This window comes from Girardinichthys multiradiatus, chromosome 19 (genome assembly GCF_021462225.1).
Source record: "Girardinichthys multiradiatus isolate DD_20200921_A chromosome 19, DD_fGirMul_XY1, whole genome shotgun sequence".
Lineage (NCBI taxonomy): Eukaryota > Metazoa > Chordata > Actinopteri > Cyprinodontiformes > Goodeidae > Girardinichthys > Girardinichthys multiradiatus.
Genome location: NC_061811.1, coordinates 11,997,465 through 12,014,857, shown reverse-complemented (window position 1 = coordinate 12,014,857; position 17,393 = coordinate 11,997,465). Strand labels below are relative to the sequence as shown.

The 17,393-nt window shown below is 40.2% G+C and overlaps 1 protein-coding gene across 1 annotated transcript in view; it reads left to right on the top strand.

Moving 5' to 3' along the window:
- kif26ab (kinesin family member 26Ab) overlaps window positions 1-17,393 on the top strand; it is a 99,902-nt gene that overhangs the window by 72,061 nt on the left and 10,448 nt on the right. The window contains exons 5-10 of the mRNA XM_047345374.1: window positions 6,715-6,898; window positions 11,315-11,527; window positions 13,541-13,634; window positions 14,832-15,094; window positions 15,851-16,034; window positions 17,211-17,370. Of these exons, the coding sequence (XP_047201330.1) occupies window positions 6,715-6,898; window positions 11,315-11,527; window positions 13,541-13,634; window positions 14,832-15,094; window positions 15,851-16,034; window positions 17,211-17,370 (1,098 nt within the window). The remainder of the gene's footprint in view (window positions 1-6,714; window positions 6,899-11,314; window positions 11,528-13,540; window positions 13,635-14,831; window positions 15,095-15,850; window positions 16,035-17,210; window positions 17,371-17,393) is intronic.

The window sequence follows — 17,393 nt, the reverse complement described above, 5'->3', positions numbered from 1 at the left end:
AAGTAAAAAACAAATTATGTTTTTAAATGCATTGTCATTGTAATTGCTGGAACAATATGATTTGTTTTATTGAAATGTATTAAATATGAGATCTTTTACAGTTGAATTCTTGAAATGCTACACAGTCATCTGGTGCTCTGCTGGATTGAGATCTAGTAACAGTGAACATATTGTGATCTTCAAGAAACCAGTTTTAGATCATTTGGGTTTTGTGACATGGTACATTGTCTGGCTAGACGTATCCATCAGAATATAGGCACACTGTGGTCAATAACCTCTGGACATGGTCAACAACAATACTTAGGTAGGCTGTGGTGTTTAAATATTTATACAGTTGGTAGTAAATGTCCCAAGGTTTGTCAAGAGTATAAGGCCCACACCATTACACCACCTACCCAATGATATTCTGCATACCTTTCTTATAATGAGTGTTTCTTTGAGCTATTAACCATTTTCCTTGGTCATCAAGAAGTCAATTTCAATCTCATAAATGATACTGGATATTTCTCTCTTTTGGCCCATTCTTTGCAAACTCAAAAGATGGTTGCGTGGTGCCTGAAAATCCCAGTAGATCAGCAGTTTCTGAAATACTCAGAGCAGCTTATCTGGCACAAATAACCATCCTTCATTCAAAGTCACTTAAATTCCCTTTCCTTTTCATTCGGATCCTCCGTTTGAACTTCAGCAATTCATCTTTCACAAAATATAGATGCCAAATGCATTGAGTTGCTATATGATTAGCTGAGTTGCTGTTTGTGTTAACAAGCAAAATTAACTGAAGAGTATAAGCCATGTCGTTAGATTTGTTTCAGGTGAGAAAAATGGTAAAACATGGAATTCAGAAAAATATAAATAAAAACTAAAATAATAGTTCTTTAAGTGCAATAAACAGTGTTTTTCCAAACTCAAATGTAAAATCATGACAATTAATCATGTTTTTTTTATATATATAATTGAGCAGCTTTAACATCAGCTGATGTAGTGTCTTTAAAGTATGCAGAAAACCTTGCACTTTTTGAACAAGAACTCCTTTGCCGTGTATTTAAGACATTCTGCAGAACAGCAGTGGTAAGCATGTTGTTGCAGAGAACACTGTAAAGGTTACATGATATCAAACAGCTATATTATTTAATAAGGACCCCTTACATTTGTACGCAGTTCTAGTTTAATTTTTTTTCCTTTAATGTTTAATCCTGTGGAGTTCATATTAGGGGCACTGTGTCAGAAGAGGAGAGTCAGAGAGAGCTTTGTGCTGAATGTACTTTCATCTGGCAAGTCTCACACCCACTCTGTTTGCCGATGTGTTGTAGTGGGCTCTCTGCAGCCAACGCGGCAGCCTTTCAAACAACACCGGCTGTAGTTCGGGGGGTTGGGGGGTTGAGAGGGCTTACTGGTAAATTGGCTGCCCAGGGAATACAGGGTACTCTAACACTGACGCTTGCCCACTCGCATGCTTTCAGTCCCCTTTTTACCCTTGACCATTGACTGTCTGCACCCCTTCTCATCGGCCAGCATAAATCTGCTTTTCTTGCATGCCATTTACTCATTGTTTCTCATCTTCTTCCTATTCCTCTGCTTGACATTTATTCTTACCTTCTCAGAGCTTACCAATTGAGTCTGAGCATCACTCATTCAAGCAATCCATCTCTCTTAAGTATATTCTCGCTTATCTGTGTGTCTCTACTTTTGATTAATAAGGCTCACTCTCTTCTGGCTAATTACATCCTTCAATAATGACAGCGAAACACAAAAGTGCTAAAAAAAATAAGCACATGTGCACACCCGGGTTCGTGCATGCATGCACTGTAGGCATACTAACCAAATCTGTTTGAAGTGTGGGACCCTAAAAGAAGAGAGGGCTCCTGTATGCATTAAGTATTCATGTGACGTGTTTTGAGGTGCATGCATGTGTGTGTGTGTGTGTGTGTGTGTGTGTGTGTGTGTGTGCGTGCGTGCGTGCATGCATCTATGTCTGTATATGTGTGGGTATAGGGAGAAAGAGAGTACTGGCAAATCGCGCCGCAAGCACCCAGCAATCGAGCGCTGACACCTCATCTGGCAGTCGGAGGGAGAAGGGGCTGGGCTGAGGGAAAAAAGGGAGAGGAAGGAGGAGGGATTGTATGTGTGTATGTGAGATAGAGAGAGAGGGAGGGAAAGAGAGACGCGGCAGGACAGCTGCCAGAATTTCTCCGATAGCAGGAGAAGGACCAAGAGGTGGAACAGAAGCAGGAATTTCCCTTCTTCTCACAAAGCCAAGCCAGGGGTGGAGAATCCCTTCCAACCCTTTTGCTTGTGGGAAAGACCGTTGAGATGTACAGCCGCTCACAGCAGACAGAGCGTGTAGGATTAACTACATGACAGAAATCTGTGTAGCATGTGGCCTGAGAGAAGACTTGGATGAAGAAACGGAGAGGAGAACTGAACGGTTGCAAGCTGTTTTTTAAGCCTGTGAACTGACGCAGAACTTTTCCTGTGGAGGTAGTTGGAGATGTTTTAAAAAAGGGTGCTTCATCTCTTGCTTCCTCTTTGAAAACTCTCTGGATTTCACCCACCTCATCCGCCGTTGCACCTATCCTACTTTTTCCTGCAGAGTGGTCGTCCCTCCTACCCATCTCATCTCTGCCCCACCTGCCACTTGTTCCATTTAGTTACTATGACGCCTACACCTCACCCCAATGGTCTTCCCTCCACCCCCTTGGCGTTGTACAAACCTCTGTGAAATCAAGCGGAACCTCAATGATTGCGATCAAAGCAGGAAGGAGCCCTGTGCCCTGACTAGTGAGCAACCCCCTCTTCCTCGCCGTGTTCTTGGCGACTGCACTGGTGTAGCAAATGTGCAAATAATGGAGAACAGTGACAGCACAGACACGGACCTCAAAGTTGATCTTTATCAGTTGTCTGATTTTTGACTAGATAATGGACTGGAAAGAGCTGTAAGTACATGACTGCAGCACATTCTCACTGGTGCATGCTAAAGCAAATGTAAATAAATATACACTTGAAAGATCTTAGACATTGGTTTACTTAGTGTGAAACTCTGCTTTGAGAAGTTGGAGCAAGTTGTATGAGGAAAAAGCTTTACTTGCGTGTAGATTGAGAGTGAACAGGTGGACAAGCTGTTATGGGCTGATGAAATCTGAGCCTCTTCTCACCACCGTTTTCCTGTTCACAGTTGGGTGAGGCATAGAGAGGCAATTATAGGAAGAAGAGAGAAGCAGGGAGAGAAAGAAGTGGCTAACTGATCTGAAAATATGGACGTGAATCTGACTGCTTTCATTCAAGAGCACACCTGCGCAAAGGCTGTCATTGTGCAGCATCAATTAAACTTCAAGGTTACCATCTCTGCTTTGGGATGGAACCACTCTGTGGTCTGGACAGTTACAACTCAAATTTTTCCTGTGCAGTGTCTTAGGCTGACATTTGATTTATGCTGTGGCTGGAAGGGAAATGACAGAATGAGGTGAGAGAGACAGACGGGAAGAGGATAGCTTCTCTTGAATGAATGTGTTGCAGAAACCTCCCAAATGTATACACGCTCACGCTGCAGCATGTACCCACGTGGACTCTGGTGTAGTTTCGCCTTCCTTTTTCTCTGGCTCACATCTATCTGTTCCATCTAGTTTTTATTCTTTTTTCCCCATCACATTATCTGTCTCGCATGCTATCGCACACCGGCAGTTCCCCAGGGAGATGCTTCTCCTGTAAGCCTTCTTGGATGCAATAATTATTCCATCAGCCAGCAGTGTGTCCCATGATTGTGCTCTTGGGCTGTCGCTGTAGGGGGTGTTACAGTAAAGAGGGGAGTGGTTGAGATTAGGGGGGGGGGTTAGATTGTCACTACAGGCAGATAGGAATGGGAACATGGTGAGGTTTTTGGCAGCAGACCACCCAGTCCTGTCCAGAGGCAACCAGAAGGGGACTAATGGACTGAGAATGGATGCTGAGGAACTCCTGCTGACCTGGAGACACATGGTTTTGTTCCATTTTGATCTCTACCTTTCTCTTTATTTCTAAGTATACCACCTGCCATCTGACCTGCTAATGACTACAACTGATAAATGGGAAAACAAAATGTTCTGCAAGTTTTTTTTAAAGAAGAAAGATTTGAATCCTACAGAAAATAGAGGAATTATAAGATGCTAAAATAACATAAAATAGATTTTTGATGTTATAATGGTATGTGCGTATGATGTGCTATTTTGATTTTTTGATTTTGAGTACAGCAAAAAGTTAAAATAAATAGGCAGTAAATTTAGTCTAAAAAGATGCTATTAGCTAGATTAGCTCAGATTATATTTGCTGGTTATTAGGTCTGGCTCAAGAAAAGTGTGATGGGTTAGTTTCCAAATCACAATGCTCCTTCTTTCTTGTGACCAGAAATATTTCCAAGCAGACAATTTTGTCTTTTTTGTAAGCAAGTTAAAGGTGAAGCTAATATCTTTCTTTCTGATGGGCTGTGTGCAGCAATAGGTGGAGGAGAGAAAACACTGCATTACCATGTGCTCCATACATTTGAAAAAAACTTTACACTTAATGTAGTGTCTCAGTGAAATGACTTTAACAATGTAGGAACGATGTGATGGAAACTTTTGTGGTTTTGAAAATTTTACTTTTTTTAAACCACAGTGTACCTTGACACCGATAACCAGCCTAAGCTTAGTCCTTAAGCTTTATCTGATTTTTATTAAATTCAAACAGGAACATTAAAGTACAAGCTGTTGTTTGTTGCATTTATAGACCCAAAATGGTAAGAATTCCTTGCTTGGATGCATTTAATCAACAGGAAAAAGAAAATATAATTGAGATTGAACTACTTGTTCCTTCAGGTTAAACAATCACCTCTTTGTCCTCCAAGACTTTCTCTAAAATCTGTCTGCCAGACCGTTTGAGTTCATTGAATTTCCTTGGGAGGCATACTTTATATGCCAACATTGAATTGTTGGCAGATGAGCTTTAGTTGATGAGGGGCAATGCTACAAATCTGTTCTAAATAAGTTCTTTTCTATAAGCTGCAGGGCAGAAAATTATTTGATCACCTTTTACCAAGTGTTTAGTGCTGAGAACAGTGAAAAGGGCCAGGAAGATGGTAGGCTTTGGTGAAAATACTGTGAAACTGCACAAGTCTATTAAAAACAATAGGCTGTGGCTGGAGCCAACAGCAGATTTAAACAGTGTCCATTTAAGTATATTGTTTACCTACCAGAGGTACACCAATCAGAGGTGTTGTGGCCATTTTCAGAACACCAATTTTGTAAAGCTCTGACCTCCTGTTATCAACTTTAGCTAATTCTGTTTTTTCTTTAACAACTATATACTGTGGAATAGAAGGATCTTTAAATAAAAGCTCACAAAAAAGAATTACAGCATCATATGTTTACCACCCTCAAGACATATTATAGCTCAAGTAGAGAAAATTCAAGAAGCTTCTCTGTTACAATCAATCAATAATAACTTTTTAGGGCCGGAGGCAACATCACACTGTGTGTGTGAGAGCTGTTGCTGTTACACAGCTCTGCAGTAAAACAGGACATACCAATTAATACAAAACAAAGACAAAATGACTCAGACAACATTGTAAACTATCTTTAGCATCTTAATTAGCCTTTAGCATGCTGTGGTCAGTGGATTAGCAAAATCAATGGCACAAACTACTTACATATAATATCTGTAGAGTGATTAGGCCCCTATCTTAACTGTGAGATATCAAAAACACTGTCCACATTTCCTAATCCAGCATGTTCTATGAAGGACAACACTTGACTCTTTAAAAGGATAAAATGGAGTGACTTTGTTGTAATAGGTCGAGTTTACTCTTATCTGCTTATGTTTAACTACCTATTGTGGTAGCCTAAATGAAACGTGAATCTAACTCACTAAAAACACGCTCCTCTCTAGAAGCTCCTAGAAACTTCATCTGACTTTATTTCTAAACACCTCAAAGATAATGAAAATAGCAAACTTGGAGTTTTCTTCCTGCAGTAACCAGTCCTGCACTAAACAGTGGAGTATTGTCAGTTCAGCCTGGTAGATCTGATGAGTGGGACTTTCCCTAATCGGAAGAAGATGGCATTAGTTTTGGACCCAAGCAGTCTATCACAGATCAAGGCCAATTGAGCGTCATTAACCGATTTCCTGGGGAATCTCTAATTCTTTCTGTATTGTATGATTTCTTGTAAAGGTCAGCTTCTTTAGCATAATTAAAGCTTTCAAAGGAAAACTTAGGCTTCGGCTTTGACTTTAATGATAAATGAACATGTTTAGTCAGAAGGCGGCCCATATGGTTGTCTTTTGATAGAGCTCACCTGGCATGTCCATCGCAGCTCAGTTGTTTCTGATTAAGATAAGTGGTTATGTTTACTTTGTCTTCGAGCTATGGCAGACAGTTAACTGCTGATTATTTATATTGTATTGGTATAGTTTAAACAATAAATTCCAGCTAACCTTTAATGCTGATTCCATATGGTGTAGGAGTACGAGCTAGGAGAAGGAGATAAGTGTTTCTTAAGTTGTGAAAGGAAGGGAGCGGTTGCTTAGAATGGCTATTTTAGTGGCTTTGTGTATGTTGGCAAACTAAAAAGGAAACTGTTCACCTTTATGTAGGTGTTATATTTTAAGTACTTGGCATGGCACCACACAGAAACAAAGGTTTAAGTATGACCTTTTTGGCTTGCTGGATTTAAGCATATCTTCATTTCCTATTTTTCTCTCTTTTAGGGCAGCTCAGAAGCTGAACCTCTCCTCCAAGCGGAAGAAACACCAACCCTCCCTGCTCCACCCACAGGAGCCCTCCATCTACCCAACCAATTTCAGTGGCATCCTGCAGGTCTCTCCACCCCCTACCCCACCATGTCTCCTCCGAGCCGTGTCCAAAGTGAAAGAGAACCCAGGGATGGGAAAGGTGAGAGCATGCACACAGAAACACATTTTTCTACTCATAATGCACTCTGATGTCTCCCTGCCTTTATCAACATCACGCACACACATGCACAGATATACAGATAAACAGAGAGATCCCTGTTTGAAGGGGTGAAATGCACAATGGCGACAGACTGGTGTACAGGCAGCGTGCCGTCTGGTCCAGTCCATGCAGATTCAGTCAGATAAGCCTGCTGGAATGCCATGAATTCACTCAGTTTGTGGGACCAGCATTCCTCTCTCAGCACCAAAAGCCGGTAAAAGCCATAATTCACATATCTGTGGTCATAACAACTGCAGGATTCCTGAATCCATTCTACATGCGGTGATGAAAGTCAGTCTGGCAGCTATAGGACAGTCATTAAACAAAGCTGTGCAAACAAGTCGCTCTTCCTTTGAGGTTTATTGAGTATTGTTTGTCTGAGCTGGCGTCCTGTATTTATAAAGCAGAAGTCCCCTGAACAAGATTAGATCCCACCTGGAAAGGAAACCCTTGCCTCTGCTGCCAGGTATCCAGACGGTTGAAATTTTGCCACATGTTGTAAAGCTCCTTTCAACATGCGGACTTCATAAAAAAAATGTGTTATTAACAATCCTCTTCAAGCCCAAACATGATCAGTGGTGTACATCTGTTCTGCTAAAGGGACAGTTGACTTTTTATGAGATTTTATGATCTATCCAGGCCTATCAGAGTTACAGCTCTATCTTATTAGTGAGCAAATACACCAAGGCACTGTCTCTGTTTCTTCATTGCCATCTATAAAGACTGTTTAAATAACTTTTTCACTTGCCCACTCTAGCTTGACTTTGCCTGCATCTGGTTTATATCAGTACAACACTGACACTTGAGTGAATGGCTAGTTTCCATCAGGCATATGTAGGTCACTTCCACTTCTCTGCTTCTTACCTGCAGACATTTCTATATGGGGTTGTGCCAAAGCAACACTAATGGATTTCAGAGAGAGATCAAGGTGCAGGGAAACAAAGACTAGCAGTGTGTTAAAATACTGCAGTCTTCAATATCTGATCATTACCAACATAAATAAAGCTGAGACATAAGCTTTTTTTTGACCTCAGTAGTCATACGAAAAACTCAGTTTAAATGCCAAAGCACGTCATTTATTCATTGTATGACTATATCCGTAACAAAGCATTCAGTTTGAAGTAGGCATTTAGAATTCAAGATAAATGGCTTTGCAAAAGTCTTCGTACCCATTGAACATTTTCCAAATTAACACGCAACAATGCATGGATTTTAACATTTTTAGTTAAACTAAAGTTGAAAATGTGGTGTGCATTTTTGTCAGCCCCCTTTATTCTCATATTCCTAAATAAAATGAGATATCAGCCAACCCATTGCGCTCAGAATTACTTAACAGAGTCTATTCGTGTGCAGACAGGTCAGAAATAAATTGTGGAGAAATTTAAATCAGGGTTGGATTATAAATCAGCATCTAAAGCTTTAAGCATTTCATGGAGCAATGGAAATGGAAAGAGGGTGGCACAACTGCAGACCTGTCAAGACATGGTCATCCATCTCAGCTTGCCAGACAATGAGGGCATCAATTACAGAACCAGCCAATAAGCCCATGGTAACTCTGGAGGAGATGCAGAGATTCACAGATCAGGTGGTAGAATATTTTGACAGGACAATAATTAATTGTGCAGCCCAAACTTAGTTACACTGCCAGAGTGGCAGGAAGAAAGCTATTTTCGAAAGAATGCAAAGTTGACAAATAGATGTGTTGGAGACATAGCTAACATAAAAGTAAACTGGTTAAATAAGACCAAAACTTTTAGGACTACAAGCAAAACGCAATGTTTGTTGAAAAACCAACACTGAACATCACCCTGAACACACCATCCCTATGAGGAAATACTGTGTAGGAAATACTGTAATACTAGTGGCAGTATTATGCTATGGGGAGGCTTTTCTTTAGCAGGAACATGAAAGCTGATTGGAGCTGATAGTAACATAGATGGGGCTGACTACATTAGAGGCTGCAAAAGACTTTAGACTGGGGTGGAGGTTCACCTTCCAGTAGGACAACTCTAAACATACCAGAGCTGCAATGGAATGGTTTTGATCAAACAATAGTTATGTGCTACAGTCGCCCAGTCAAAGTTCAAACCTAAATCCAATGGGAATCTGTCAACACTAGTGAACTGGTTTTTACAGATGCTCTCTGTCCAAATCTGACTGAGCTCGAGCTATTTTCCTAATGGGCATAAAAATTACTTTCTAAAGTTGTAATTGCAGCAAATGTACTCAAGGGGAACTAAATGCATATAAATGGTAAATGGACTGAATTTGTATAATGCATTTCTAGTCATACCAACCACTAGAAACGATTTACACAGTAGCCACTTTCACCCAATCTCACTCTCAAATTCATACACCGATTCGTGGATCGGTTGGAACCTGGGGAAGTGCCTTGCCCTGTAGAAACAGAATCAAACCCAGAACATTCGTATTACAAGACGACTACTTGTCCCATTAAGGCACAGTCTGATATGCATGTATGCATGTAAACAATTTAGACAACCATGTGAAATTTTACTGCCACATAACAATCATACACTACTTTGTGTTTATCACATAAGATCCAAATAAATACCCTGTCGTTCTAATTGAGCAAATGCTGTGAATACTAGCAAAGCTCTGTAAATTCCTCCAGTAACAACACCTTGCAGTCTAGTATCTGACATTGTAAGAACATTTATACATAAGTCCTTGAGAAAGATAACTTTTTATGTAGGCATGAGGAGTTTGGAGAGTCCCCAGGCTGAGTCACTTTTAAGTGACTTAGGACTGATGTACATCTCACATAAACTGCAGCATATAGAGCACTCAGGTAATGTAATACTTGAATTAACACTAAGTACTCTAAAAGAGAAAAGGACATATCCCCAGAGCTGCCTCTGTCACCTGTCAGTCACATATATGTTTTAACAATGCCTTTTAAAAAATACAACAGAGAAATATCTGACCATTAGATTGTAAAACAATATGAAGTTGTCAGGATTTCTAAAGAATGATGTGTTGTATAGCCTTACATGCCTTACATGTATAGCCTTACATGCTTAAACACAGCCACACAAACCACACACGGTGCTTCTCTATGGCAGGAAATTGTAAAATGAATCTGCTATTGTCTGGAGGAGGTTGAACTGTGCACAAACATCAGATTGGCTCCACTACTGTGACATGAGCTGTCTCGCCAAAGCTGTGCTCAGTCAACGCTTTACTGCATGGGCTGTCATTGTTTTCAGTTTTCCACGCGGGGATGATGAACCATACGCTGACCTGTGGAATGTGTTAAGACCGTAAAGCTCACTTGATGAATGCGAAGCCGCAATATGCAGCTGGGTGGGTTTCAGGCTTCTTAACGGTGAACTGGTTTTTTCCGTGCAACTGAGGGGAAGGGCACCAGATAGAGGAGAGTGAGTAGGTGGAATAATAGAGGAAATATTGGAGGGTAGGGGGTATATGCTGGTTCTCTTCCATGCTGTTGAACTGCCTGTGGTCCAGAAAAACAATCTGGATTCGGATAACCCCACAGCAGGATGTTTCATGCACATCAATTTCCACCGTTTTCTGCTATGACTTTCAATACTAACCCTGCTGCCTTTTACTAACACCATTAAGCAATGTGTTGACCCATTGAGTTTCCCAGTCAATGCAAGACTGAAAGTTTCCATGGTAACTGGATATGTAGTTCAGCTCTGAAATACATGATGTTGAAGGACTCATGATGCAAAATACAAAGCAGTAGGACTGCTGCAACTATAGCTTTCCATTAACATATATATTTTCAATCACTTTTTTACTACATTTACTGTTTTCCTCCAAACTGCTTATGAAAACAACAACAGTGGTATTTTTGTGTGTATGTGTGTGTGTGCACTGAGCTACAGTTTTAAAACAAACATAGATAAAAATATAAAGCTTTTAATTCAGTGTTCAAAGAGTTAAAAGTTTCAAGGTTTAAGTGCTCTGAGGTCTGGAAGCACTTCAGACAGAGGGGCAGGCCTCAGGGCACCATTAATGCATAAAAAGCACCACTGGTTATGACAGAATTGAAGCCACTAAATGTTTATTTTTATTCTTCCTGTCACCCCTTTGATTTCGCCTTGGAAGGAAATTAATTGCTCAGAGTAATTCATTAATAAAAAATTAGTTGATAGATTGATAAAAACAACAGCGGCACCCTTACAATACATTCAGAATGCCGACTGTTCATTTTTTCTTCTTTTTTAGAGAAATAAAGGTTATTAGACTAAGTCTGTTTTCTTTCTCCTTCAACAAGAGAAAGACATCTGCTGACTTTTATGCATTCCGTACTTTTCCACTTTCTAATCCACCTTATTTACTCCCTGTTTTTCCTTATCCTTCCAGGTGAAAGTGATGATGCGAATCTGTCCATCCCTGGAAGCTGCAGACTCTTCCGAGTCTCAGTCCTTCCTGAAAGTTGACAGCAGGAAAAAACAGCTGACCCTCTACAACCCTGCGTCCAGCCCACACTCCAGCTCAGGCCACAGGAGATCCGCTACTGTGGCCGTCCCAAAGATATTTGCCTTCGATGCTGTTTTTACTCAGGATGCCTCACAAGTAAGGAGCTGTAGGAGTGTTACGTGTGTCTGTGTGTGTGTTTTATTTAAGGTGTTGGATGGGAATTTAGCCTCTCAAGGACAAAGGGACAATCTTTATGTTCGTAGGGTGTGACCAGGGGCTTAGAGAAATATGCCTGTCTTGGGTCAGGGGGCATTCTTGCCGGCGTGGGCCTAACAGCTGGGGCTTTTAAGCCATCTGAGGAATGATTTGAATCCACTCCGTTTATATCCAATCTCTATATCTATCCACACAACACCCGCTGAGACACAGACAAAGGTCAGCTTTATATTTACTAAATCGTAAGAGAGAAGGAGACCAGCTTTCCTCTTGGCACGGATTTGTAATTTACCATTAAGATTTATATAAAACCTTTTTCATTTTATTAATTTCCAAATGGCACAATAAACTCAAGCAAAAGAGATTGTGACCATTGTATTTCCATAGTAGAGAGAGCCCTGGATCTTCTCTTATACCAACTACATGGAGCAATTATTTTTCTAAGTATGGTGCTGATAGCTAAAGTCTAAATATTTCTGCTGCAGAGCTGAAGCCAAGTTGGTGGATTGTGCCTCTGGGACCACTCTGCTGGTGGCTAAGAGTTACAGGAAGCTGTTCAGCTGTTACAGGTCTTGTTTGCTGTGTGATGTATGTAAGGGCCCACTGCTCCCAAAGGGCCCATGCTGCAACAGAAATACGCACTGCAACCATCAGAAACACACCCCTGAGTGATGGAAATTCCTCAAATGGCATATATCGTAATTTTCACAACTCGTCTTTTTCAGTCCTGATCAGGCTTTTAGCTAATGAGAGTAATATTTCTTTTTGTGACTGAAATGAAGAAATCTGTAAAAAAACAAAAGTGCGTAAAAACAAAATGTGAAAGAAAAAAAACAAGAACTGGGGAGCGAAAAAGGTTGCCGGATGTTGCAGAAGGATGAAAACGTTTTGCTTAGAATGCCAGACTCAAGAATCAATGCAAACAAAATGTCCACCAAACAAAAATGTAGCTTTAGCTGAGTCTCAACCTTAGTGTGGTTCATAAAGACTTATATGGTGGTTGATGAGATCAGGAGAGCTGCAACTTGGAGACCTAACAAACCAGCACCATATGGAGGCATTTAAAAGCACTCTGTTATGAGCCTCAATCTGCCATGGTGGCAAATCATCGTTTGCAAAAAAGCTCCAAGTCAAAAACACTAAACCTCTGGCAGCATTCAGATGGATGCTGTGATTTCTGTTTTAATTCTGACCTTCATTTTTACTCTGATGTACACAGGCATATGTAAGTACATTACTCTCAACCAAGATGGAAAGTTAAAATATTGATGTGCAATCAGAATGTAGCTGCAGGTAAAACTCTTTCATTAGACCCACACACTGAGGAAAAAAATGTACCCTGAGTGGTGAACTGTATCACTGCTGAAGCTAATTATCATTGGTAATCATGCAGAAGAATTATTTGGAAAGAACAGTTATTAAGTTCAAGCAATCTGTGAACATTCACTGACATTTCGTACTAACAGAGGACATGTAAAAAGTAAAAACGGTGCAAAATAAAGCTATTTATTACCTGATAAATTATATGCTTGCAAATAGCACCAACAGTTGGTACTCCCTACTGTTTAAAAAAGTGTTTGCTAGAGAGATGATGACAATAACGTTTCCTACAAAAATGATACTAGGCAAAAATATTTTTTTTTCTTAAGCAGGAAAACATTCTGTGTACAACAATGAGACTTGACAGATTTGGGTGAGATGTCATCATCCATATATGACATTCACTTTGTGTTTTAAAAGAGGTGTTGCCACAAAACCTTTTTTGTTGTTGAGAAAAATTGCTATAAAAATGACCTACTTTTAAAAACAGGCTGGTTGTGGTTCATTTACAGGTTTTATGTCTCTAAAATATATTTGCCCTGTTTTGATTTTAATTACTTATTGTATTGTTTCAGATCTGTCTGAACTTTAGTTTGACTTTGACAGGCAATTGTTTAACTCTATTTCTCACAGGCTGAGGTGTGCTCAGGGACAGTAGCTGAGGTCATCCAGTCTGTGGTGAACGGTGCAGACGGCTGCATCTTCTGCTTTGGTCAAGTCAAGCTCGGTAAGCTCCTCCACCGACGACAGATTAGACAAGAGCCTTTGTTAGTCTCGGAAAAAACTCATTGCTAGCTCTGCTTGATGTCCACAATTGGCTTAACAGTGCACTGGGGTGAGTCGAGGAATGAGGAGATTGGAGGGAAGAAAGAATGGGTTTGAGGTGGGGTGTGGGGGCTGAGGGCTTAAGTGCCGTGTGCAAGCATTGGGGCTCACTTTCTAATTAAAATCTTAGTAATTGGTCCAGCCAATGCGAGAGTGAAGAGTGTGCTTCTCTCTTGCTGCTGTTAGCTATAATTCTCCACAAAATGACTGCTTCTGGAATAAATCCTTGGATTAGCATTTGATTTTACTTTAACTTTATGTTACCTCTGCTGCGCCACATAATTGTTAAAACACATTAACCTTCGCACATTTCCAATGTGGTTTGAAACCCCAGTCCATTCAAGATAGCCAGGGTAATCTTTTTGGCTTCACTACAAAGTGCCTAAAAATACTAACTATACCCCTTAAACACTTCCACCTTTTGTAAGGTTACAGCCACAAACCCTAATTCATTGTGGTGGGATTGAATGGGACCAACACAAAGCAGTGCATAATTGGGAAGTTTAAAGAAATTGATATATTGTTTAAGTGTGCATTTGAGTTCAATTTGTTCTGATCATCCAAAAAAATTCCAGTCCAATAAGTTGCCTTTGGATCTTTCTTCTGTCAGGGACAAGTTGGTGAGAGATGGTGATTGATGTTAAGATGGATGAAGCTACCTACAATCCTGGAAGAAAACCTGTTAGAGGTTGTAAAAGACTGGAGACTAGGGAAGGAGGTTCACCTTCCAGTCACATCAAACTCCCAATGTAGATCTAGCTTAAAATCTGTAAAAATACTTAAAAAATCCTGTTCACAGATGTTCTTTCATCGAGTTGGGGCTATTGTGCAAAGAAGGTACAGAAAAAAACTTCAGTCCAAGCTGGTAGATAGTCTTTAACATATAGCAGCAGAAAAGGGTGTTAGATTTTTATTATTTCAAACAATATTTGAAAAAATTATCTATCATTTTCCTTTAATTTCACCATTAGGTGCTAATTTGTGTTGGTGTATCAATAGAAATCCCAATACAAAACAAAAACATTTGTCATTGTAGTGTGACAAAATAAAAAGAAGGCAATGTATATATGAGGATAAACGTTCTCTTTCAACTCACCAGGCAAGACATACACCATGATTGGCAAAGACAGCTCCACTCAGAGCTTGGGCATTGTGCCCTGTGCTATTTCCTGGCTCTTCAAGCTCATCAACGAGCGTAAGGAGAAGACGGGCACTCGTTTCTCGGTCCGTGTGTCTGCTGTGGAAATCTTTGGGAAAGAAGAAGAGCTGAAGGACCTGCTGTCTGAGGTGTCAACAGGCAGCCTGCAGGAGGGCCAGTCCCCAGGAATCCATCTGAGAGAGGATCCTATCTGTGGGACTCAGGTGAGTATTGCTACAGCTCTTCAATTTTTCTTTGTTCACTAATCCTTTCATTCTCTCTGTGGGTTCTAGTATTATCTGGGTATTGATCTTTTTGTCTATGATCTACTTCTCCCTTTTCCTCCAAAGACGTTTAAACTTTATTGTTAGAGCATGTGTGTGAGTTTCTCTTTTTTTCTACATCTCCCATGACTTCCCAGTTATGTCTTGATCCTGCTTCTTGAATCCATGTTTAATATATAAACCAAACTCATCTACTGATAGCGTTCTTCTCTCATACTGACTCTCCTGTCAGCATCTATTATGGATGAATTAGAATCAGCCCTCTGTAGCAAAATAGAAATAATATTGGGGGATGGTAAAAACTGGATGTTTGAAGGTGTTCACAGGTGTTGCTGACAGATGTTGTTTTTGGGGGCAACTGTGGACTCTGACTTCAAAGGATGTGTAGTCCTGTGAAGCTTGTCTTCCTCTCGGCAACCGCGCGTGGGCTTCTTTATGATCTCTTCCACCTTCATTCCCTTCTACCCGCTACTTTATTTTTGCATCCTACCACTACCTTTTCCAAAATTACCTCTCCTAATCCCACTCCCTATGTGTGGATATCTGCTTTTTTAATTGCCCCGGAGACACACTCTAATATATGCTGGGTTCCAATTAACTAGCTGCCATGCTTTTACTCTGCTTCCATTTTCCCCTTCTTTCTAAGCTCTGTTTGGTCTCTTTTGCTTACCCTGCCGCTGCTCTCCAACCCTGTAGCTCCAGAACCAGAGCGAGCTTCGTGCCCCGACCGCTGACAAAGCCGCCTTCTTCCTGGACGCAGCCCTCGCGGCTCGCAGCATCAGCAGGCCAGATGCAGATGAGGATGAAAGGCGCAACTCGCACATGCTGTTCACGCTACACATCTACCAATATCGCATGGAGAAAAGCGGCAAAGGCGGAAGTTAGTATTATAGCAAATCTTATGTAGGATCTTTGAGTTTACAACTGACATTTAAGGCATTCAAGTTAAAGTGAAATTTTCTCCACCACAACCATACAATAACATCCCTTTATTACTCTTCAATATAAATATATATTATTTAATAAATGTTTATAAAGATAATTATGCTTAATTTAGAAAAGGATTGGCATCATTTATTAAATGTAAATATTTATTCATCAGATTTAATATTTGATTCAAATTGTGGTTGATTTGTTATTTTACATAACATAAACAACAAAACCAGAGTTACACATGTTTTAGGAGTCCAACCATTTGAGTAAAGATTACAGTGGTGTGCAGAAGTGTTCCCATTTTGTTATGTAACAATCTCAAATCTATTTTAATTCACAAACATTTACCAGACCAACACAAAGTGGTGCGTAGTTGTGTGAGTAAAATGATACATGGTTTTCCATCATTTTTGAAATAACAATATAAAAAGTGTGGCTTGCATATGTTTTCATACGCCCGGAAAAAATTATTGTAGAACCACTTCCTTTGTTTCTATCAGCTTTGTATATCTAAAACCTGAAGTATTTGTTCAGTGTTCATTGCACAGTGGTTTTCAAGTGTCGTCACAGATTTTCAACTAGATTTAGATCTGATTTGATCAACATCAACGCTACAGTGATGTAGCCAGTTTAGATGGATGGCCACATGTTGTTAGGTTTGCAAGTGAGCCATACTCTTACCATTTTCAGATGATGGATTTATAACAGTACTTACTCAGATGTTCAGAGCTTGAAATATTGCTTTTTAAAATCTGAGATGTTCTGAAGCCAATTGGGAGCACTGGATTTTATTCATGGATATCAATGTAGAGGCCCGATCACAAATTTGTGACACTTTTTTAGTTCTTTCATAATTTTACATCCACTTCAAAATTATTTACTACTTTGTGTTTTGCATAAAATCAAGATAAAATGCATTCATGTTGCAGTAATGTGACAAAATATTAAAACTTGCAGTGGTATGAATACTTTTGCAAGGCCCTCTAAATCACATCAGTGACAGCCTCTCATAAATAAACCAGACAGTTCAGACATCGCTGTGTTACTCTTGTGTCGCTGCAACTTCAAAAGTGAAGGTTCTTTGAGAGCTGCTCACCTGGTTCCCTTTCCTCTATCGCTACAGTGTCAGGTGGACGGAGTCGACTGCACCTTATTGATTTGGGGAGCTGTGAGAAAGTCCTGAGCAAAAGCAGAGACGGAGGGGGAGGCTTGTGTCTTTCCTTGAATGCGCTGGGAAACGTCATAATGGCTTTGACAAATGGAGCAAAACATGTACCTTATCGGTAAGAAAACCTTCATTGGTTCT